At 36.8% G+C, this 25,714-nt stretch overlaps 1 protein-coding gene across 2 annotated transcripts in view; it reads right to left on the reverse strand.

Moving 5' to 3' along the window:
- Nucleotides 1-25,714, reverse strand: part of AFG1L (AFG1 like ATPase) — a 239,814-nt gene that overhangs the window by 141,869 nt on the left and 72,231 nt on the right. For both annotated transcript variants that reach the window (XM_078054909.1, XM_078054910.1), the window contains exons 4-7: nt 23,258-23,309; nt 11,520-11,621; nt 10,462-10,592; nt 600-699 (exon numbers count right to left, since the gene is read on the reverse strand). In XM_078054909.1, the coding sequence (XP_077911035.1) occupies nt 600-699; nt 10,462-10,592; nt 11,520-11,621; nt 23,258-23,309 (385 nt within the window). The remainder of the gene's footprint in view (nt 1-599; nt 700-10,461; nt 10,593-11,519; nt 11,622-23,257; nt 23,310-25,714) is intronic.

A 25,714-nucleotide genomic window follows, 5' to 3' on the forward strand; every position in this document is an offset into this window, starting at 1 on the left:
CAACACCAAGATGTCCTGGCTCCAAGGAATAACACCTGGGTCTCATCTTCGTTCTAACCAGTTCCTGGATGCCTGAGAGGACACATACACCATACCATCATCCTTAATAAAAAACCCCAGACCCTGAACAAAGACGAAACTCATGCTCCTTTCCTTTCCAAGTCTCCCAGTCGCTTCTCTGTATCTGCTCTCTCTATATCTTCAATAAACTCTGCTCTCACTTCCTGCTGGCTTGCATTTGATTTCCATCCTGCGCAAAAGCCATGGACCCTCTTGGCTGGTTCTATAGGACCCCCTCCGGGTCCTCAGACCCGGCCTGCCAGCATCATTTTTTGATATGAACATATATCAAATACTCAGAGAAAAACAGCAAGTTGGTCAAACACAGGAGATCACACGAATTTACCTTGCTAAGAATATAAACATTTTTCAAATACAAGTACCAACTGATTTTCTAGATTAAGTCCTTTATAAAACTAATGATAAGCAAAGTCATCAGATTTTATTAACACAATAAGATGAATATAAAAATTATAGATTTTTCAAAGCTTGTTAGTTTCCACCTAATTGGATGAGACTAGCACAATGTTTGTTTTTACCTTCCGGTGGCCTGTTGGATGTTGCCACAACGACGACCCCATTTTTGAACAGATTTTCAAAAAGCTGTTTCAGAATCATGGCATCAGCAATGTCAGTGACCTATGGACAACAACACATTTGTTTTATTTTAATTTCACTTCTGCTCTAACAAATTTGCTAATGGCTCATCTTTTTTTTTTTTTTTTTTAAGGATGGAAGTGAATTCCAAGAGAAAAATTCTAATTATCATCATGAAGAAAAGAGTAGATAATTAAAAGCATGAAAGACTGTATGGTAGTCTTTTAAACTTGACTCTTTTTTGCAAGCCTATCATTTCTACGCAAATTATCAAATGGTTCTATGTTAACTTCTTTTATAAACTACAGGTGGAAAGTACAGATAATTGTCTTAAACATTTAGGAAGTCTAATTAATTAGAAATAACATGACCAAATCCCTCCTCCGATGCCCATCACAGACTCCGTCCACCCCACCCCACCCCACCCTGGCAAAAAGAGGAGAGAGAGAGAGAGAGAGAAAAAAAAAAAAGAAGAATAAACAAGCTGATTGAGATTTCTAATACCTTTCTGGCAAAGGTCCCTGAAAAGGTGACTTTAAATGGTCATGGGACTTTAGAAATAAGGACAAATAGCCAGTGAGACATAATCAGCTGCTGTTGAAAATAGAATGATATGACATAGATACTATTGTGCAATTGTTGCACAAAACAATTCAACAGATGGCCCATCACAAAAATAAGCAATTTCATTGTTCTTTTTAAGTGCCTTCTATTACTGTCCATGAATAATCAAAAGGCACTGCAGTCACTTCCAGCACAGCCAGCCTCTGCTAACCTTCGCAAACACAAATATTCCTTCTATTAAAAAAAAAAAAGAAAGAAAAGAAAAACCTTACAAGAATGGTTCATGCAGTGCTTTAAAAAATTACTTCTGACAAAAGCAGAAATACGTAATATAGATAAAACTATTCCATCTAAGTTACAGAGACACATATAACTATCTTTTCTAAAATTTTTAAAAATCCACAATTAACAAGCTTATTAACTTTTAAAAAAGCTTTTTAAAATCACAAGGAAATAGAGAAATTAAGGAGGGAAGGAAGTTGAGTTCAAAAACAAATGTATAGTGAAGATAGATATTAATCATTGTACCTTCCCTTTTAAATGTAATAATATGGGTTTTAGATACTTCTTATGTAAAAATATTTTGATCTTTAATAGCATTTTAGATCATCTTAATAAAATTGGTTTTATATTCACAAAACATACATTAAATATCACATTGTTATTTTTAAACTCTGTTAGAGCATAGAAACTGGGGTAATTCTTTCAAATTAGATCAAAATACTGAAAGTTACCCACTAAATGGTTGTATAAGACAACAACCACCTGACTTACACAGGTTGATGTCACTTTTCTCTTTTACGCAAAAGTTTCATTATTTCCTTCCCAACTGAACAAAAACCAAACCAAACCAGGAAACAGGGATGTGCAGAGCTTTTTTCTTTTTTTTTTTTTTTTCTGCCTCAGGTTATAACTTTAAAACATTAACTAGAAAACTACTGAAGATTCCTTAAATTAAAAAGACTTCAGAAACTTACAGAGTGGTGATTAAAATGAAAAGGAAAGTCGAACTATTTAATTATTTAGGAAAGTGATAGTTAATTTGGAGCTTAGGATCACTGTCAAATTTTGCTTCCGCAAAAATACTCACAGAGAAGGCCCTTTTCAAATGCTTAGACACCAGTGGCATTTCTGATGAGAGAGCAAACAAGCTTGCAAATTTTAGAAGCAAGTGCACTTTTAAATTGGATTCCCAATACACTGACTTTGAAAGAGAATGATATCAATGAAAAGTTGCCCAATTTTAGAAAATAAAAATGGTTATTTGACTATCTCACCAATGTTTTTGAAAAAAAATTAAAAATAGCTTTTCATGCCCTACGGTTTAGAAAAGTAAAGAGACATTTAGCTTGTAACAGTGCAAAGGTTTAAGCTGGGAGTTGAAGAAAAGCAAACAATAAAGACTTGTGGTTGAATCATAATTTGTTGTTTTTGTATTACAAAATGTTTTTGCTCTATCAGAGTAAATTAACTTGGAGAAGCTATGGCTAATTAATAAAGCAGGAGTCACTTGGGGTAGCTGGGTGCCAATGTATACTCTTTTGAACTTGTCCCCGCACTTGTTCAGCTTTGCTGGGGAACAGTAATTTTACAGTATAAGTGAACAGAAGACAATTGGCCACACATTCTTGGAGAGCGGGCTTTTTTAGCACCCAGCATTTCATTACCACCAAGAACAAAAGAGAAGGCTACAGATTACCAATAAGGGTAGTCCGCTAATACAGAGAGGGGGAGACATTTCATTAGCATTAAAGAGAAAAGATTTTTTATGACCTAGAGTTGCTTTCCATTATGACTCACTTAAGTAAAAAAGAAAAAAAAAAAATCTAATGGTTAATTTACATATGTAAGTGCTTGAGTCTCAGTCACCCACTGATTGGTACAGTGCCATGTAATGAGTGACAAACATAAGCATGCATTATCAGTAATTAGTATTAGCACAAAAATAAGCACCTATTTTTTATTAGCAGTTTTTAATAGCTTTCCTGTTTTACAAAAACGGTCAAAACTATTTTTTAAATGATATTGATAGCTTATAGAGGAGAATTTTGCATGATATTCTGCTCATCAGAATTCTTTTTTTTTTTTTAGACCATATTAGTAAAACATCTATCCAGTGTCCCTAAAAGAGATAGGAAAAAATAACTTTTTTTTTTAAAATCAGTTTCCTTCAGTATTATACCTTCAGAATCATAAATGGTTTAACAAAAAAATGTAAATATTCAAAGTCAACATAATGAAGACCCTAAAGAAAACTTTGAGGAAAATCTGCTCTTTTATTTCAGCAACTAAAACATATAAAAGCAACCTACCTAGACAAATTTCTCAAACAAAATAATAGTATATTCGACAGCACAGGCAAAACTGAAATGCTATACTTTACTAAAGATGACCAAGCTAATGAGGAACACATTCTGCAAATCTAATCTGAATACTGCCAAAACATAATTTAAAAATTCCCCAAATCCAAGAGTACATATAGTCTTGTTTTTAAGCAGCAATAATTCTCATTCAGCTCCCTAGTAAAATAAATATTATATTAATTAACACCAAGTAAAGGCCAATAATAACTAGTTAAAAATCAAGACTACTAATAGGATTCAATTTTTAAAAGTGAAGTGGTGATTGTAGACATATACGACTGTTAAGAATAAAGTGCCTAAAAAATTCTTTTCTAGTAAATCAGCAATGTATCGTACTAGGATTAATAGGCTTAAGGATAATTTTTAGGTTCTATCATTAAAACATCTACTAAAAGCCTATCCAGCTCCAGATCTGTATATTTAAATACATAATGTAAGACATCATATACCAAAGAGAACATATAACATAGCTGTTACTACTAGTGAATTAGAGCACTAATGATGAATTCAAACGGAGTTACCGGCTGTGTAACCTTGATGAGTTAGTTAACTTCTCTGACCCTTAATTTCCTCATCAGTACAATGAAGGTAGTAATAATACCTACATGAAGGTAGTAATAATACCTACCTTGCAAAATTATTATGATCCTTATATTAACTCCTCAAGAAATGTTAGCTAGGACTATTATCTGTGTATGGTATATGTGCTAGTATAATTGCATGTTATTTATATGTAGCTGTATCGAACTTCAGCTGTAGATGGAATGGTATATACCACGGTACAGTAGTTAAGAACAAAGGCACATAGTACTCAATAAACAGAATATACATAATAGATGGAATGTAACCATTCCAATAAATGGCATTGTCTCAAACAGATAGTTCATAAAAGATGAATTTTAACTAGTTAATAAACAAATGTAGAAAAAATTCAACTATATTATTACTTAAGGAATATATATTAAAACAATAAGATACCATTTTTCATCTATTAGACAAAAAATGTTAAGATAATTCATAATGTTGACAGGAAAAATTGTGGGTTGTTATTATAAATAAGGGAAGTGGGACTTAGTTGGGACACTACCTCAATATTTATCATTTGGTACTAGGATTTATTCATTCATTCTTTCACTCGTTATTAGGCATTCACTCATCCTCAAACACAGTTCTAGACATTTGAGATACATCAATTACCAAAACAAAGATTCCTACCTTCAAGATTATGGAGGAATATATATATAATAAGCAGTAAACATAATAAATAATATATATATGCCAGAAGGTGATATACGTTATTTTTAAAAAGAATGGTTTTTAAAAAGACAGTAAGGGACATTGGTTAATGGCAAACCACAGTTTTGTAAGAATAGGCCTTTGTTAAGGAGATAACTGAGCAAAGATCTGAAGAAGTGAGAGACTCTTTGGAGTATCTGGGGGAGACTGCCCCAGGCAGAAAGTTCAGTGCAAAGGCTCTGCTTGTTTGTTCTAAGTTGTGTGGATGTTGGGAATCAGAGCGCTGCTGTAACACTATTTTGGGGGTATCCTTTTACCCCCAAATTTTAGAAAAAGGGGACAAGGAGAGATCTGGACTAGCAATAATCCAGTTTTGGTATGCTAGAGGAGCTTTTCTAAAACCAGCAGAAGACAGTCCAGATACTGAAACTAGGAGATCCAGGTTCTGCCCAGTGATCACCTCTGCCCTTAGAGGCCATATTCTTGCCCTTATACTCTTGCTTTCTCTGGTTCTTCTCAAAAGTGGGTATATAGAGATAACTGGCCTTTTCTCGCATACAGTGGTAAACTCCAGGCTCAAGTCTGGAATCGCAGAGGAAATAAAAGCAAAACTACTAACACTTTTCATCCTAGGACATGCAGGGCAACTTTGTTCAAAAGCAGAGGGTTCTCCCTCCTGCACTGTTGGTGGGAATGCAAGCTGGTGCAGCCACTCTGGAAAACAGTATGGAGGTTCCTCAAAAAGGTGAAAATAGAGCTACCCTACGACCCAGCAATTGCACTACTGGGCATTTATCCCAAAGATACAAATGTAGCGATCCGAAGGGGCATGTGCACCCCAATGTTTATAGCAGCAATGTCTACAACAGCCGAACTATGGAAAGAGCCTAGATGTCCATCGACAGATGAATGGATAAAGATGTGGTATATATATATATATATATATATATATATACAATGGAATATTATGCAGCCATCAAAAAAATGAAATCTTGCCATTTGCAACGACGTGGATGGAACTAGAGGGTATTATGCTAAGCGAAATAAGTCAATCAGAGAAAGACAATTATCATATGATCTCACTGATATGAGGAATTTGAGAAACAAGACAGAGGATCATAGGGGAAGGGAGGGAAAAATGAAACAAGATGAAACCAGAGAGGGAGACAAACCATAATAGACTCTTAACCTCAGGAAACAAACTGAGGGTTGCTGGAGTGGAGGGGGGTGGGGGGGATGGGGTGGCTGGGTGATGGACACTGGGGAGGGTATGTTCTATGGTGAGCGCTGTGAATTGTGTAAGACTGATGAATCCCAGACCTGTACCCCTGAAACAAATAATACATTATATGTTAATAATAATAATAATTTAAAAAAAGAAAAAAGCAGAGGGTTCTCTCACGTTGTCAACTCTAACATAATAGAATGCTACATTCCAGTAGCATTTGCGATCAAATAAAAGCAATCAATTTGATATTCAGTCTTGTTTTATCATCTCTGAGCATATGTTCTTCAGAGCTCTGGTGGGAAAGAAGCATTTGGTATAACACCCACTATTAGCTATGGTTCCCTAATTTTTGAGGAAAATAGGGTTGGAAAATATTTGCAAGGAGCAAGGAGATAGGATCAGAGAGAAAGCAGGAAGGCTTGAATAAAAGAAATGACACTATCTTATTGTATTCCCCCCACACACACCCACTTAGAGTTTAAGCTTTTTTAAGTTGGGTTTTCTGTTACCTATAGTAGAAAGCATCCTAGGAGATACCTCATCTCTTTGCTCTTTGGTCTTTAGTTCATCAGCTAATTCTCCTTGCACTGGAGATACTGGATTCTATATGAAGGAAGGTGACATTTCCTCACAGTACTCCTATTTATGCTATCTTTTACAGGCCATAAGGAAACCCCTCCTATACAGCAGAGAGGAGCAAAACATGAGCTGAACAGATCCATCCCCAAGACTGTTTGCAAGCAACAGGCACAGGAGATTCAGCTAAAGAAAAGGAGTTTACTTGAGACTCCAGGATGCAAACAGCACTGATAGCACCTGCTGGGAACTGGAGCTGAGGTAGCTCTGGAGAACTCAGCAGCTGTCCAGGGAGCAGCCCTGTAGTCCTCCCCTAATGTGATTCAGTTATTTCCTACGTCTCTTTGTTCCTGCTTCATTATTGTGCGGGAACTGCCCTCAGTGCCTTTTAGTTGAAAGACATGAGACAGAGGACATGATTGGCCCAATCCCCAGGGTACACCACACAAGTGCAATGTTGCTGGCAAGCTTCTGGGCTTGGTACTCATAGATCAGATGTCCAGACATGGTCCATTTGACTGTGGGTCAGATCGGGTCCTGTAGTTTGGGATAAGGCTCTTTATTTAAGGCAACTGGATGGATGAGTAAACGAATGAATGAACATCAAACCAACTCTGGACGGGGCAGGCGATGACCACTCCGTCATATCCACTCTCTCTTTGTTAGCAAGCGACATTTTACAAGTGAGGGGCCTATCTCCCCCTTGATCTCCTTTATACTTAATACGTAATTTGAAAAATCATTTTTATTGCCTGCCTTTCTTTTGCAAGACTCACTCATTTGGAACACCAGCATCCTGAGAGTTGCTTTTGTTTCTTTCTTCCCAACCACGCATCAACATTCTGAAGTCTGAACTCAATGGAGAATGCCCAGTGTAACCAGAGAGGTTTCTGTTAGGGCCTCACTATTAGGGTGGTATTATGACATTAATGGGTCCTAGGCACTTTTACCTTCATGAGCCCCTTCCTCAATTAGAAAATGCATTTGAGGGGTGCCTGGGTGATTCAGTCGGTTAAGTGTCTGACTTCGGTTCAGGTGATGATCCCAGGGTCCTCGGATTGAGCCCCTCATCAAGCCCCGCACTGAGCATCATGCTCAACAGGGAGTCTGCTTCTCCCTCTCCCTCTCCATCTGACCCTCCCCTGCTCACGTACACGGGCACACTCTCTCTCAAATAAATAAATAAATGAAATCTTAAAAAAAAAGAAAATGCATTTGAAAATACGTGTGTTTACATACATAAATAGTATTTTATGACTGAGTTGGTATAAAATATATATAGATACAGGCTGAATTCATTATGATATGTTCATTTCTTTCTGCAAATTTTAAAAGAAATTAAAATATTTTTATGGGCCCCTGAAAGTATAATGGACCCTAAGTACTGTGCCTACTACACCTAATGGGTAATTTGGCCCTGCTTGCTATTAATCCTCTGAGGATCTCTTTGTACCACCAAATTGTCATTGCTTCCTAACCTTCTTAAATAGTCTTGCCAACAATGGTCTTTGTGTCACAGCAACAGACCAATCTTTTCTCTGAATGTTTTAAAATTCACATTTTTTAAGTTAAAGGTCATGATTTTTATATGATACCAAGGAAATTCTGATGCCTCTCTATTCCTCATCTACATGATGACTATAATAACTATTTTTCAGAATTAAATGAATAACTGTGTTAGAGATATAAAAACACTTTGTAAACCATGAATCATTTTACAAAGGTTAGGTATTAATATACTTTTTTAAAAAATTTAACTTCAATGCCCTAATCAAAAATTTAACTGTGCTAATTCAATTTTATTGGTGATAATGTGATTAAGAGATCATAATGAGAAAACAAGAGATGGTCTTCACTGATTTATCACTGACTTTTGTTGTCGACAACAAACTCAGTACTATTTTTAGAACTAAACTAGGCCCATCTCTTTCTGCAACACATTTATACACTTAGTACACTTTTTCAGAGTAAAACATTTCTTCCCCACAAGCCTTCTTCTGAAGACCTTTGTAGTTCCACAATACAAAAGGTGATGAGATGCCTGGGTGGCTCAGTCAGTTAAGATTCTGCCTTCAGCTCAGGTCATGATCCCAGGGTCCTGGGATTGGGCCCCCCACATCAGGGCTCTGTGCTCAGCGGGAAGCCTGCTTCTCCCTCTGCCTGCCACTCCCCCTGTTTGTGTTCTATCTCTCTCTCTGACAAATAAATAAATAAAATCTTAAAAAAAAAGAAGGTCAATGCCAGGCTGTCTTAATATGACTGAAAGGAGAAAGAAAGATTCCTTTCCAGATGGCCCAGTGTAACACCATTCTTGGTGAAAATTCTTCTTTCTCATTTATCATAAATCGAGACCATTGTTAGATAAGTGTATCAAGTTGCTAAAGGAGACCTATCTGCCTCATTTGGGATAAAGGCAACCTGGCCATCTTATCTTCCCACCAATGCAGGTTTTTAAAACACAGAAGAACAAAAAATAACTCGCTACCAATTTAAATGCATAATTTCAGAGAATCTTAAAACTGTAAGAAGCTTTAGAATTCAACTAGGACAGCTCCCTCACTTCATCACAAATCTGTTGTGAGGCTTAAATAAGATGTGTGACTCACCCAGGGCCCACCTCAGAGTAGGCACAAAACAAATGTTAGCTTCCTACCCCTTCGAAGTTCTCTGGGCCTTTATTCTAGGCAGTCAGACACAGGAGTTTATGCACTCAGCTCCAGAGATATTATTCAAAAGCTCTGGGTGTGAAGCCCTATTTTTAAGCTTATATTCAGTATTTGTGGATTTTTCTATTTTCATTCCAATAATCAATTGCTCTTACAGTAAGCATTATAGAAAAATAAACTATTACATTTCAGAACCACTGAAGAAAGCAAATAAAGAGGAAGTAATTCTTAACCTAGAGCATCTATTATTATTATTATTATTATCATTATTAAACACCGGGATACAGAAAAAGCATAAGACATGGCATTTGCCTGCATGCTATCTTTGCTCTCGTAAGAAATAAAGATCAGAAAATAACTTATTACCAATTTAAATGCACAATTTCAGAGACTCCTAAAACTACAAGAACTTTGAAAGTTCAAGTAGGGCCAACTCCCCCTGTCATCACAAACAAGTTGTGAGGCTTAAATGAGATGTGTTAATCACTTGTATTTTATATAACACTTTTAAAAAAACCCACAAACATCTTTAAAGACATTATTTTGTAATCATGACATTATCTCCACCATGGTACAGGTGAAATGTAAATCCATGACCCTAATATAGGGATGGGCAAACTTTTCCTATAAAAGGCTGAGTAGTATATATTTTAGGCTTTGCAAACCACATGTGGTCTCTGTTGCATTTTCTTCTTCTTTTTTAAAAGACCCTTTAAAGGGGCGCCTGGGTGGCTCAGTCGTTAAGTGACTGCCTTCGGCTCAGGTCATGATCCCAGGGTCCTGGGCTGGAGCCCCGCATCGGGCTCCCTGCTCGGCGGGAAGCCTGCTTCTCCCTCTCCCACTCCCCCTGCTTGTGTTCCCTCTCTCGCTGTGTCTCTCTCTGTCAAATAAATAAATAAAATCTTTAAAAAATAAAAAATAAAAAATAAATAAAAGACCCTTTAAAAATATAAAAATCATTCTTTTCTCACCGGCCATACAAAAGCAGATGGGCCAGATTTGCTCTGTGTGAGCCATAGTTTGCTAATCCCTGGACTAGATGGTGAAATAAACTCATAAGAGGTAATGTGTCAAATCAATTTATAAAACAATGATAAAATCAGGAACAGAATTTAAATCTTCACATGTCATTCAGGATACCATTCCACATCTATGAAAATCTCTACCTTACCTGAAATTCATCGAAACATAAGAGACATGCTTCTTCACTGATCTCTTCAGCTATGGGAGCTATTGGATCATATGATTTAGCCATGAATCCTGGTTTTCTTTTTGGCAAACTCTGTTTAAGGCGGTGTATTCCTTTAATGGATGAAATTAAACACAAATCAAATACTGTATTAACTGTTCATTTTAAATAACTATAATGTATCTTTTAAATCTCTAAATGAAACCTCAGTGTGAACATAAAAACTAAGTTTAAATGCCACATAAAATCAAATGCGATTATTGAAAAATTGGTTGCATTTTCTCTACCTCAAAATAAGTTGTTCACATCTTAATACATTCCCATGGCTGTAAGGACACTTTGTAGTCATTCCATCCCTACCCTTCAATCACTTCAGAGGTGACAAAGTGATAGCCTAGATGACAAGATGGTAACTAGATGGATCAACAGATCAATCTTGTTGCTGAGGATTTCAGAGATGCGGGTAGAGGAGGTGATCCTGCCCTATGTCTAGCATACATAATCAGATGTTCCCTTATCTCTAGGCAATCCCACTTCACTCCTTAAAAGTGTATTGAATATTGGAAGTATTAGAAGAAAAATGCAATGTTCCTGCCCTGGTGAGGTTACGGTATAGCTGGTAGACAAATAATGCACAACAGAAATGATCTAAGAACACTGACAAAGCAGTAAGGCATACATACAAGCACATGAATGCCTACCTGCTAAGGTGACACAGAGGAAATGACCTAGTCAAGAACAACTTCTTGAAATAAGCGAGTTTTTAACATTTCTTATTGATCCTTAGTAGAAAGAGGAAATACCCGACCTTCATATAGTAACCTCTTTTCTCCTAATGGGAAGTACTGAATTTGTCTTTAGGACCAACTCTAAATACATCACGAGTTGTTTCAATATAGCACAAAACAAGTGAAACCAAATAAAATCTCACTTTAAGCAAACTAATTTTTTAAAAGATTAAGAATTTTTAAAAGATGGTAAGAACTATTCTGTAGTGTTTGCCCACTTAAAAATCCCTTCTTTTAGACCATTTAACTTACTTTCATGAACATCTAGCATGAACCCATGAAAATGAACCCGTTTCTTCCTCTTCATCTCCACATAAGCATAAAACATGTCCATCACCATTGTTTTCCCTGTACCTTAAAAAAAAAAACAAAAAAAACTATTAAACAGTATGTACTGATCGCTCTAATGATTGTTCATTAGCTTTGGGATAATGAAACCGTACTCTTCTACTGGAAAGCTTAAGACTATGTTACTTTTTTGGAAAGGAGTGTTTATTTTGTATGTTAAATGAGCTAAAAATAAAATGTTGATATTGCTCTTTTTTGTTAAAATCCTGTTATTAGGAAATACAACATTTAATTAACATTACAGGGGCTATTTCCCCCAGAGAACTATGTAAACTGGTAAGATCTGCAGATTATTCATTCTTCAGTTTCTCTTCCAAAAGACATCAATATGAATAAAATAACTTAATTAAGTAAATATTTATTGGGCCATAAGCAAGAGGAGTGGTCTTAGGGAAATTGAAAGATGAAAAATAAAAAAATAAAGACTAGTATCTAACATAAATGCTGAAAGTAAATAATAGATGTACATTAGAACTGCAGAATTGCCAATTTTAACAATTTTTTTGGTAGGTTTATCTTTATTTCTCTTTGCATATCCTACAGTATTTTTTTTATACATGTTGATACTATGCTCTTTTTCTGTTAAGTTTTTTATTTTAATTGCAGTATAGTTAACACACAGTATAATATTACTTTTTAGGTGTACAATGTAGTGATTCAACACTTCTATACAACATGTGGTGCTCATCACAGTAAGTGTACTCCTTAATCCCCATCATCTATTTCACCCATCCCCCCCAGCCACCTCCCCTCTGATAACCATCAGTTTGTTCTCAATAGTTAAAAGTCTGTTTCTTGCTGTCTCTTTTTTTCTTTGCTTGTTTTGTTTTAGCTTTTGAAGAAAGTGTTCTTAAGATACAACACTTTCTTAAAAAGCTGAGAACATAAATCTTTCAAAATGAGGCTTACTTGAAGAAACTGAAACCGTTAACCCTTCAACACTGAAACTTTGAACCACTGTGATTGCTTTAGTAATCGAAGAGTCATATTTAACAAAGTATGCACGGAAAGTCTTATTCCCTCGCAGAAAGCCCAGAGCTTTGGGGACATTGGCAGTACTCAGGCTCAGGTCAGATCCAGCATTCTTCAGCAGGCCAGGCCAGGGCATGCTGGTGCTGTCCCTCATGCTCACCACTTCCTCTGGCACGACCCCACCACAGTGCCCATCCTCTCCTCCCAGGAGCTACGAGTATACATAGGCGGCTCAGGATGTGAGATCTAAGTCTTAAATCTATTTGGCTTTCCTCCATTCCATATGGCTTTGAGCCCATGCCATCTGAATCACCAGAAAGTTTTTTGTATGTGAAAATACAATTCACCAAACACATCTGGTCATTAATGAAGAAACCAATTCGATTTAAAAGTAATTTTTTTGCAAAAAATATTTAGTATAATATTTCCTGATACAGTGTGTAGCAGCAGATTTGAATCATTACATTTATGCAAAATAATAAAATTTTAAATTCTGCTGCATGAAACAGTACGCTTGTAGATCCAGAAAAAAGTCAGGAACTCACAAAAAATGTGAATAATATATATTTGAATGTAATCTTTGTGCTGAGTCTTTAAAAAACAGGCTTAAAATATAACAAGACCATCATATAAAAAGCTTCTGGAGATAAAAGCAAAAAAAAAATCATAAAGGAAAAAATGGCTACCTGAAATTTAACCTTCTGGGGGCGCCTGGATGGTTCAGTAGGTTAAGTGTCTGCCTTCGGCTCAGGTCATGATCCCGGGGTCCTGGGATCGAGTCCTGCATCAGGCTCCCTGCTCAGCAGGGATCTGCTTCTCCCTCTCCCTCTGCCCCACGCCCCTGCTCATGCTCACTTGCGTGTGCGCGCGCTCTCTCTCTAATAAATAAATAAAACCTTAAAAAAATTAACCTTCTGAATATCAAAATCACTATAAATAAAGTTAATATCCTTATTTATTTAATCAATATATTGTTACTGAATAACACATGTGAGGCCCTATTCTGGGTGCTCGGGATCTGGTAGTAAACAAAACAGAGAAAAATCCCTGTCTTCATGAAACCTGAAAGATTAACCTTACATATCTTTAAATATGAAGAGCTCTTAGAAACTACAGTGGTGTTTTGGGGTTTTTTTTGTTTTTGTTTTTGGTCTGTCCTAAATCTCTTACTTTTGAAAACTTCCCTACTTAGCATAATTCCATGAGGGCATCAATCACAGGATGAGCCAATCAAAATACTCCTTTATCATATACACTGTGGTTGGCCCTGTAATGAGCACATGACCCAGTTAGGTCAGTGTTCTCTAGAGGCAGTTAATGTGGATCCTGAAAATAAGAATCATCTCTTCTCTTTTTAAAGGAACAACCTAGAAAATTCCAGAAATACTTTTTATAACAGCAAAAAATTGTGACCAAGAATGAAGCCAACAACAAAACTATGAACAAGAATGAAGCCAAAAAGGAAAGCAGAACCAAAAGATGAAGGAAAAGGGAAATGGAGGGAAGGGGAGAGAGATCCCAAAAATATCACTTAAGATATTAAATATAGATCTACCCACAGCTGAATCAGACCATTATTCAACTTAATAATTAAACCAGCCATTAAATTCCTCCCCTGGTTCAGCCAATTCAACTGGCTTTTTTTTTTTTTTTTTTTCCACTACAACTGAAAGAATACTAAACAGGACAGATTTAACAGGGGAAAGAAAAAAAGATGATCAATGTACAAAAAAAACATGAGTATTCAAATGACACAAAAAATATAAATAGCTTTAAACATATTTTTAAAAGTTTAATTCTACCAGGAATAAAAGGAATACAAGGAAAAACACCCATGATATACCATTTTTATGTTCGTTAAGATGTAGGAAAACAAGCACTCTAATATACTTCTGGAGACAGTATAAAACCAACCCTTCTGGAAGTCAGTTTGGCAATGTCAATCAAAAGGTAGACAAGTATTTAAAAATACTCAGAACCAAAATCAATACTGTAAAGATATTTTTGCTCCCTAAATTATTTCAAAGCTCAATGGAATCCCAATCAAAATCAATTTAGAAATAACTTGACAACATGATCCTAAAGTCAATCTCCTGATAAAAAATAAATAAATAAAGGTCTATCAACAGGAAACTGATTAAGTGAATTGTGGAACATTCATATAATAAAATAGTATATACCCAGTAAAATGAATGAGGTAGATCAATACGTTCTGATATGACATGATATCTAAGACCCACAATTAACTGGAAAAAAAATAAAGTACTTAATATTTGAATAAAATAAAAACACCCACACTTTTAAAAATTCTCCTGAGTGGCTAATTTCTTTAAAAAGTGTGAAAAAGGGACATCTGGGTGGCTCAGTTGGTTAAGTGTCTGCCTTCGGTCCGGTCATGATCCCAAAGTCCTGGGATCAAATTCCGCATCAGGTTCCTTGCTCAGCAGGGAGCCTGCTTCTCCCTCTGCCTGCTCCTCTCCCTGCTTGTGCTTGCTCGCTCTCTCTCTCTCACAAATACATAAAAATCTTTAAAAAATTACAATTAAAAAATTTTTAAAGTGCCGAAAATACTCTAAAACAAGATCAAGTAGCAAGTAATAGAGGTTGGGGGAGGCAAAGAGGAAAAGAAGAGAAACTATACAATAAAAATGTATCATGAAATTAGAAAATTATATTTGAGTGGTACCGGACTGTTTAAAAAAATCAACTAAACCAATTAAGCAGACGTAAGGATATATAATAACAGTGTATATGAAAAAAATAATTGTTAAAGACAAATGCTCAGCCATTTGCAGAAAATAAAACTAGATTCCTACTCACATTTCACACCAAAATTAATTCCAGATGAATCCAAGGTGCTAAAAAATATGAAAAACCCGGAAGATAATATGTGTGAACATTTGTATCACCTTGGAGTAAGAAAAGTTTAACAATGTGTATCAAGAAAAGGAAAACTTCTGAGAGATCATGTGAGAGTAACTGGTTCCAGATTTGCCATCCCAACATAAACACCTTGAAAATTGGATGAAATATATGAAACTAATATTTTCAGACACTGGAAAATAAAAATACAAGACTCTGATTCCCGACAGAAGGGAAAAACAAGATGAGCCCTATATCACTGCAGCTTTTGGTTTGGAGGCACCCTCCAGACTGCTGCACAGAAAGGAGGAATCCAAGCAAAACACCCAGGGCAGGCTGAGTTGGGTTAAGAGAGATCAGAATTATGGGAGTCCAATGCCAGTGAAATTTGCAAGGCAAAATGCCAGGGAGGAGGAAGCTATCTATGAAAGAGCTCCAGAAATTAACATGTGGGTACTCTTAAGTCTTTGGCTGAATACTAGCTGCTCATGTGTAGGGTGATACTCCATGATGTGAGGCAAAGAATGGCCATCAGGAAACTGTAAAATGAACAATTTCCAGAGATACTGTACTCATGCAACAACTTGGATGAATCTCTAAGAAATTACACTGGGGTGGGGGCAGAAAGCCAATCTCAAAGGTTATGTACTTTTCCATTTATATAACATTTTTGAAATGACGGAATTTTAGAAATGGAGAACAGATTGATGGCTGCCAGGACTTAACAAAGAGAGGGTGAGTAGGTACGGTTACAAAATTATGAGCAACACAAGGGACTCGTGGTGATAGAATTGTTCAGTACCTTGACTGTGGCAGTAAATACATGAACCTACACAGTTGACAAATTGTACAGAACTAAATACAGACACAGAAATGAGTACAAGTAAAACAAGAAATTTGAATAAGATCAGTGAATTATATCAATGTCATTCTGTTTGTGATATTTATACTATAGTTTTGCAAAATGTTACCTTTGGGGGGAAATGAGTAAAGTGTACACAGATATCTCCATATTACTTCTTACAAGTGTGAATCTATAATTATCTCAATAAAAATTTCAATTAAAAAAATACTTCACGGGCCCCAGGATGGTTCAGTCCGTTAAACACACTACTCTAGATCTCAGCTCAGGTCTTGATCTCAGGGTCGTGAGTTCAAGCCCCAGACTGGGCTCCATGCCCAGCATGGAGCCTACTTAAAAAAAAAAAATACTTCAAATGAATCAAGCTGGCATGCAAGTAACTTAACTCCCTATCAAAATAAAATTCAATATATAAAAACCATATAATCATCACATTTGAAAAAATGTTTCACAAAAGTCAGCACACATTCATGACCAAATCTCTCAGCAGACTAGGAAAAGAAGCATACTTTTCAAACTCATAAAGGACAAATACAAAAAGAAACATACAATGAAAAGATGCTCAACATCACTAATCATTTGAGAAATGCAAATCAAAACTACAATGAGATACCACTTCAACACCCATTAGGATGGCTATTATTTTTTTAAGAAGAAAATAACAAATATTGGTAAGGATGTGGAAAAATGAGGACCCTTGTACATTGCTGGTGGGAATGTAAAATAGTGCAGCTGCTGTGGAAAACAGTATAGAAGTTGCTCCAAAAATTAAACACAGAGTGACCATATGATCCACCAACTCCACTTCTGGGTATATACACAAAAGAACTGACAGCAGGGATTCAAACAGATATTGTTCACCACAGTCAAAAGATGGAAATAACCCAAACACCCATCAACAGATGAACAGATAAAAATTGGACACATATGCTGGAATACTATTCTGCCTTAAAAAGTAATGGAATTCTGATACAGTCTACAACATAAATGAACCCTGAATAAAACTATGGTAGGTGAAATAAGCTAGACACAAAAATTTAAATAATATATGATTCCACTATATATGACATACCTGGAGTAGTCAAATTTACAGGGACAGAAAATCGAATGGTGGTTGCCAGGGCCTGGGACGGAGGGGCATATGGAATGGGGAATTATTGTTTATAGGTAGAGAGTTTCAGTTTGGGAAGATGAAAAATGTTCTGGAGATGGATGGTATAATGGCTGCAAAAGATTTAAAGATCTTTAAAAATGAAGATGAAAATGTTCTGGAGATGGATGGTGTGATGGTTGCAAAACAATGTCAATGTACTTACCGCCACTGAACTTTACAAGTAAAAGTAGTTAAAATGGTAAATTTTATGTTATGTATATTTTGCCACATTAAGAAAAATAATACATTAAAAAAAATACCCTACAATTAACATCATACTTATTAGTGAAAGACTGAACACTTTTCCCCTAAAATTTCACACAAGGCAAGGACATTCACTCTCACTACTTCTATTCAGCATTATACCGGAGTTCCTAGCTAGTGCAATAAGGCAAGAAAAAGAATCAGAAGACATACAAATTGTAAAGGAAAAATTTTCTTTATTTGCAACAGCATGATTGTATACATAAAAATTCCTAAAGAATCTATCAAATAACCACTAGAGTTTATAACTGAATGTAGCAAGGTCACCAAAAAAATCAATTGATTCTATACACTAGCAGCGATCAGTTGGAAATTAAAATTTTAAAACACAATACCATTTGCAGTGGCATCAGAAAACATAAAATACATAGGAATAAATTTATCAAAAAATATGGCAGAACTCTGCATTACAACCTATAAAACAGCACTGAGAGAAATTAAAGATCTTTAAAAATGAAGAAACATACCATGCCCATAGATTGGAAGACTCAATTTTTATCAAAAAATCAGTATTTATCAAAAACATCAATATTTTAAGTTATCAATTCTTTCCAAATTGATATATAGATTGAATGTAATCCCAATCAAAATCCCAGGAGGATTTTTTTTAAAAGAAATTAACCAGCCAATTCTAAAATGTATGTGGAAATGCAAAGGTCATAGAATGGCCGAAACGATCTTGAAAAAGACAGAGTTGAAAGACTCCCATTACACCACAGGGATGCATCAGCAAAACCCACGTTGTAGGAAATCCTACAGGACAAATTAATTTATATATGTATGTGTATATATATATATGTGTAACAGTGTGAATTTTGCTGATGCATCTCTGTGGTATGATGTCACACACACACACATACATACACACACCCACACACACAAAGAGACTAAAGACTTAATAATTAATAGCACACTGGGCACCTGGGTGGCTCAGTTGGTTAAGCGACTGCCTTCAGCTCAGGTCATGATCCTCGAGTCCCTGGATCGAGTCCTGCATTGGGCTCCCTGCTCGGCAGGGAGCCTGCTTGTCCCTCTGACCCTCTCCCCTTTCATGTGCTCTCTTTCTCATTCTCTCTCAAATAAATGAATAAAATCTTTAAAAAAAAATTAATAGCACACTGAAAACAAACATTTACGACAATTAGAAATCTAAGTAACTGAGTATTTAATGAAATTACAAATAATGTTAATTTTTAGAGTGTGAAAATGGTATATACTTAAATCTCTACTTATTTTGTATTCATTCTTTATCTTATTTCTACCAACATCTAATTTTTTTTCCTACTTCTAACACAGACTAGTAGATATACCCCCAAAATTATTAATATTTGACTTTCCTCAACACCAAACAGTGCTTAGGGAGAATATGAGGGAAATGTTAAGTTCATGACACTACCAAAAAAGGGAGGAAAAAGGTAACAAAGGTCTTTCTAAAATGTAAAATTCTTTCAATGTGGCTATGATAAACACCATTAGATTTAGTATGGTGGGCAAGAGCCCTGTGTGTGGTGGAATTTCAGAGATGCTAAAAGATCTCTCTGCCCAAAATCACCAAGTGATCAGCTGGATCACTACAGTTCTATTTCATATACCAAGTGCCAGTGAAATTCTAACTCTTAGAAGCTCTTTTTATTTTTTTTTTTAATTTTTTTAAAATTTAAAATCTATTTATTTATTTGAGAGAGAGAGAGAGCAAGCACGAGTGGGGAGGGGCAGAGGCAGAGAGAGAAGCAGGCTCCCCACTAAGCAGGGAGCCTGATGTGGGGCTCCATCCCACGACACTGAGATCATGACCTGAGCCAAAAGCAGACGCTTAACAAGCTGAGCCACCCAGGCACCCCTAGAAGACTCTTTTTAAATGCAAATGTTCTGGTGAGGTAACCTACTCATCCAATGGAACCCATTAAAATTTTAGCAAGTAGTTTAGAATAGTTTAGATTAGAAACAGCTTAGAAGTAGTTCAGATATTTAGCTAGAAGGCAGATCCTGGGATAATATGAGTCCAACCAGTTTAAGTAGTAGAGGAGAAAGCTGTGTCCTGTGGAAGGTCCAGCATGAGAAATCCTAATGCCCAAAAAGATGAAACAGCAGGAAAAAACCCTAGCACACCAACATGTAGTAATGGATATTAGAGACACTAGACCAGTGTTTTTCAAACTGCCTCTACAACCAGAATTATCTTTTCATAGACTAGAACAGAATAGAAAATATCCAAATGTATCACACGTCAGAGTAAGTTTTCTTTCATAAAACTATTTTTCAGGGGTGTGTGTGTGCGTGTGTGCACATGTACACACACATACATACATAGGTCAGAATGTAAAAATATGTTTTACTGTGGGTCATGTTCAAAAATATTTCAGAGCCATCACAAGAGTCTATAAGCTTTGGGTGAGCAAAGGCTGTGTCTGCTTTTATTCACCATTACATCTGCAGAAACAACACACTGCCTGGCACACAGCAAATGTTCAATAAAATTTGTCAAGTGAACACAAGAATGAGGACAGATGTTGAAAAAATATGGGGAAGAAACCAACACTAAATTTTACCTACTTCACAATTTTGCTTTGGTCTCTATAGTATCCTAAATAAAACCTTGTGTTTTTCTCAAGAGCAGATTTTTACGAGGAAGAGTAATTTATAAAAGCTAAAACTCTTCTAACTTTCAAGCCTATATAGTTATGAAGCCAAAAATAACTACTTGAGCGTCCCCCTCCCAGTGTTGCCCTTTTCACAGCCAAGCCCCCTGCTGAAGGAGCTGGAAGTGCTGTCCTCCATCACCCAAGCCCAGAATTTAACCAGGAGGCAGCAGAAAAGGGACTGATAAACAAAAATGTACTTTGATCCTCTCCAAATGTACAGGAGGAATCATTAACCCTGCCATCACCACCACAGCCTGCTAGTCAAGAGCTGAAACCTTGTTGTAAGAAAGCCAACTATACTGGGGAGCCTGGGTGGCTCAGTCCGTTAAGCGTCTGCCTTTGGCTCAGGTCATGATCCCAGGGTCCTGGGATCGAGTCCTGCATTGCATCGGGCTCCTTGATCAGCGGGGAGCCTGCTTCTCCCTCTGCCTGCCGCCCGCCCTGCTTGTGCACATGCTCTCTCTCTCCCCCTCTCTGACAAATAAATAAAATTTAAAAAAAAAAAAAAAGGAGAAAGCCAACTATACGGGTAAGAATGAAGCCACAAAACATTCCTACTGCAGCATTTGGCTTCTGCATGAGATATGCTAAGCATTTTATTAATGAAAACATTTCAAGGTTGAATCATGATGATAAGGTCTCCAGTTTACATATCAACTCTACTGGAGTTCCCTGGATTGAGGGTCCATCTGAGTCAATCATCTCAACACAAGTAGAATGGAGTGTTCGTGTCAGAGCCCAGGGCAAGTACAGGAATAAGGAGCAGAAGGGGGTGCTATGAAACAGACATCTTTCCCATTGAATCTCTTCAAAATTGAACACCTGTTTCCCAAGTCTAAAAAAGGAAAATAGTAACGAAAAAGAGCTTGTGAGAGCATTCTGAGGCTATTCTCCCAGATAGCAACCCCCCTCCATGCAAAATAAGAATCTGACCTATCTTTTATTACCTGTTTTGTATTTTTTTTAAGATTTTATTTATTTATTTGACAGAGAGAGAGAGCACATAAGCAAGGGGAGGGGCAGAGGGAGAGGGAGAAGCAGACTCCCTGCTGAGCAGGGAACCCAACGTGGGGCTCAATCCAGGACTCTGGGATCATGACCTGAGCCGAAGGCAGACGCTTAACCGACTGAGCCACTCAGGTGCCCTGTTTTGTAAATATTCTAAACTAAACTGAGTACAGTCATAAAAAATGTTCATTTCCCTTCCTACTGTAGAATTCCTTTCTCTTCCCCTCTCTGCATTATAAAGATGTTCTTAACCAAATGTTGCCACACACCCAGCTCTGTGAACAACCACAGATGTTACCATATCCTCTCTAACTCTTTCAAGCACTCAGATGAATTATATTTATCATACCTCCCTTCAATTTATTAGCATATGGCTGTATTTTCCAAACTAAAATCCATTAACTTTTATAGGTTTGGGGTATTATTATTATTTTTTAAGTCCTTTTGCAGAAGTGGAAACAGTTGGGTTTTACTAACCATCTCCATGTATGGTTAAGTGGTTGAAGTAACAGGAGAAACAAAGATATTGATTTTAGCAATGACTAAACATGAAAGTGAAGGTATAGAAAGTAACTGTTCTCCAAAGAGGCAAAGAATGAGAGACAACAGAATGAGACCTGCTAGCAGTACCCAAAGGTGTGGACACATAAAACTGCTCAAACACCTGGCATAAATTGCTTTCTAAATAAGAAGTAAGCCTGCACTGTTCTCAAAAATACCAATTAGCCAATGAACTAAGAAAAAGAACAGCTTGAGCTTCTTTAACAGTTTTCAAATCTGTAAGCTCCAAGAACATAAAGAATCTTAAGGGGCAAGCTCTCTCACTCACTTGTTTATGAATTCACCAATTCTTTTTATTAGACTTGCTAAATAAATCTATAAATGTAAAACAGGCATTCAAAAACAAATAAGAGGGAGGACCCAGAAAAGAACAGTTGGATCTTTAAGGCACTATAACTACTTATTTGGCTCCTATTATTTTTCTTGTCCTAAAATTCTTACTAAGATAAGAAACTTTGCCTCTACTTCCTCATAATGCAAATTTGTTATGGCTATAGGGGAGCCTGAGATTTATCAGTTGAGCAGCAAAACTGATTTTGCTATATGTAAATGTGCATTTTTAGTTAGCCAATAAAAGAAATGATTGATAAGCAATAAGACCAGATAAAGTAAGAGCCACCTTCATGACGTCGGTGAAGGTGGGTAAATAGGGAGAGGTTTAGAACTAGGAGAGAAGAATTTGTTTGAAGGAAACTGAAGCCAAAAAACAGACAAGTTCACCAAGAATGAAGTCAGAAAAGAAGCAAGACATTCTTTGATTAGGAAAATCTAAAAAGTAAGCAATAGCTCATAAGGTTTCCAAGAAAACTGTACCCAATATATGGATGTGGGAGACCAAGGAAACATAACCACTCATTCATTAAGAATATCCACTAATAACTCAATGAAAGATAATAGTAACTAAATTGAGGACAAGGGTTTAGATTATGAGTAAAAATATAAGCGGAAATTAAAAGTAAAAAAGAACAGCTTATTTTTTTTAAGTATTAGCTGAGTCAAATAGCTTTGAGAAATGAGATTCTTATTTACCTCATAACCTATTTACAAATGATTACCTTCCCTGAGATGAACTCAGTTTATACACTAAGCAATGCGTGCAGCCGACCATGCTAACCAATCCTAAACTACAGTCGCACCCTGAGAAGAAAAAGAAAAGAAAACTAAGATAACGGCCCTCCTCTCCCCACCCCCCCATTTTACTTTGCCTCATCCTATTCCCTGGCTGGCAATGGACTGAGGGGTGGAAATGGAAATATCCCTGAGTGAAAGCTGGGAGCCTCCTGTTTAGACCACTCGAAACTTACTTTAACATACTTACCAACGTCTCCATAAACATATAGGCCTCTTGGAGGTCTGCTCCTTGAAAAAAGCTGCAAATTAAGAACAAATTATAAATCTCTTACACGGAAATAATTAAATATCATCACATACAGAGTGTTCCTAACTGTCAGATACAGGACTAAAATGGGCTATTGTACACAATAAGTTAAAATATTTGATGTAAAAGGCTATGAAGCCCAAGTTACATTTTAACGCAGGAGGCAAGAATCATAAAGCCCAGAGCAAGGGCTCTGAAGGGACACAACTTGAGTTTGCATCCCCTACATCATTTAGTAACTAGGTAATCTTCCCCCTCTTTCCTAAATGGGCTCCCCAAACAATAATAGCCTAGACCATTCCCAGCAAGCAAGAGATCAGAAGAATTTTTCTAGAGACACTGAATAGTCTCCAGAAAAAAAGGAAAACAAACAAACAAAAACCTGAAGGTACTTATGTGCAGACTTCTCTTAAAGAAATAACTGGTCCCTATTAGATCACCTTACAGTAGAGCACACCAGTCAACCAGCCTCTTACGGATAGAGCCTTCAGTTGGCTTGTTAGTATCTGAAAAGATTCTAAAATGAACTGACACACAACAATCAATAGAAACTTGAAAAGGAAAATGTTCAAGATGAAAGCTGGAGACCAGAACAAGGGTACAGAAGGGAGAAAAACTCAGAGGAAACAGGGGCACCTGGGTGGTTCAGTCGGTTAAGCATCCACCTCTTGATCTCAGCTCAGGTCATGATCTCAGGGTCTGGGATCGAGGCCCACGTGGGGCTCCACAATCAGTGCAGAGTCTGCTTGTCCCTCTCCCTCTGCTCCTCTCCCACCCTTGTTCATGCACATGCACTCTCTCTCTCAAATAAATAAAGAAAATCTTTTAAAAATAAAACTGCAATCAACATAATTAACATGCTGGGGAAAATAAGAGAAGCTATTAAAACTGTAAAGCAAGAACAAAATGCAATTTTGAAAAAGGAACATCAAGAACAAAAGAACATTTTGAAATTTAAAATATGTTAGCAGGGGGGCACCTGGCTGGCTCAGTCAGTAGAGCATGTGACTCTTGATCTCAGGGTTATGAGTTCAAACCCCACGTTGAGTGTAGAGATTACTTAAAAATAAAAAAATCTTTTTTTTTTTAAGATATTACTTATTTATTTGACAGAGACAGACACAGCGAGAGAGGGAACACAAGCAGGGGGAGTAGGAGAGGGAGAAGCAGGCTTCCTGCTGAGCAGGGAGCCCGATGTGGGGCTCGATCCCAGGACCCTGGGATCATAACCTGAGCCAAAGGCAGACGCTTAACGAATGAGCCACCCAGGCGCCCCAAAATAAAAAAATCTTAAAAAAAAAAAGTATGGTAGCAGAAATACAATTTCAGAAAAAGGATTAGAAGATAAACTTGAAGAGCTGTCTCAAAAAAATACAACAAATAAACAGCAACAAGAATACATGGAAAAATATAAGAAAATTACTGGATTAATTCATCAGGAGGTCCAATATCTGACAAAAAAGGAATTCCAGAAAGAGAAAATAGAAGAAAAAGGAGAGGAGGAAGTTATCTAAGAAAGAATGCAAAGATTTTTTCTCAAATCTGAAGGACTTCATTTCTAGATTGGGAGGAAAGAGTAAGTACCCAGCACAGGAAGGGAAATAAAACCTATACCAAGTCACAATCCTGAAATTTCAGATACCAGGGATATAAAGAACACCCTACAAACATCCTAGGTGGCTTTTCGGGAGGATAACAAAGGGGCAAGGGAACAGGTCACAAACAACAGATAAAGATTTGAATAAGATTTGAGGGACAATGATTTCCAATCTAATCCATCCAATCTATCCATCAAGTACAAAAACGGAAAATTGGCATTCCATCCATAGAGGGTCTTAAAAACACCTCCCCATCAGAAATAGGAACACCTTGACTCCAGAAAAGACAGATGAGCCTGAGAAGGAAGCCCTGGTAAGATGGAGGGTTGCTCTAGAAGCAAAGAGGCACAAGCAGATAAAGAAAGCAATCACGTCCGGACGGAAACAGGAGGATGGAGGGCTCCAAAGGAAGAAACAAAATGGAACTTCTCTTTGCCTGATATTATTATCAACCCTAATAACCATCCTAAATTTTGTTCCACTTAGAAGAGTAATCTTCAAACTCTGCAACAGCTTCTAGACACCTGTGCAAAAGCCAAGGTAAGCCAGGGCAGAGAGAATTCAGACAGGGTAAAAGCAGAAAGAAGTGAAGGTTATGCCACTTAGCACAAACCAGAGCAGTCAGGATTTCGGCAGAGAACATTCTCAAAGGCTATGTTATCATCTAGTGTTGATTATACAAAATGCTTTTGTTTTTTAATCTGTGGGTTCACTCCAACATACCTCAGAAACCTCTCTAGTTTTCCTGCTCCTCTTGGCTTTCTCTGAGAACCCAGCCCCTGACTCCAGCACACCCCTT

The sequence above is a fragment of the Halichoerus grypus genome, chromosome 9 (genome assembly GCF_964656455.1).
Source record: "Halichoerus grypus chromosome 9, mHalGry1.hap1.1, whole genome shotgun sequence".
Classification (NCBI taxonomy): Eukaryota; Metazoa; Chordata; class Mammalia; order Carnivora; family Phocidae; genus Halichoerus; species Halichoerus grypus.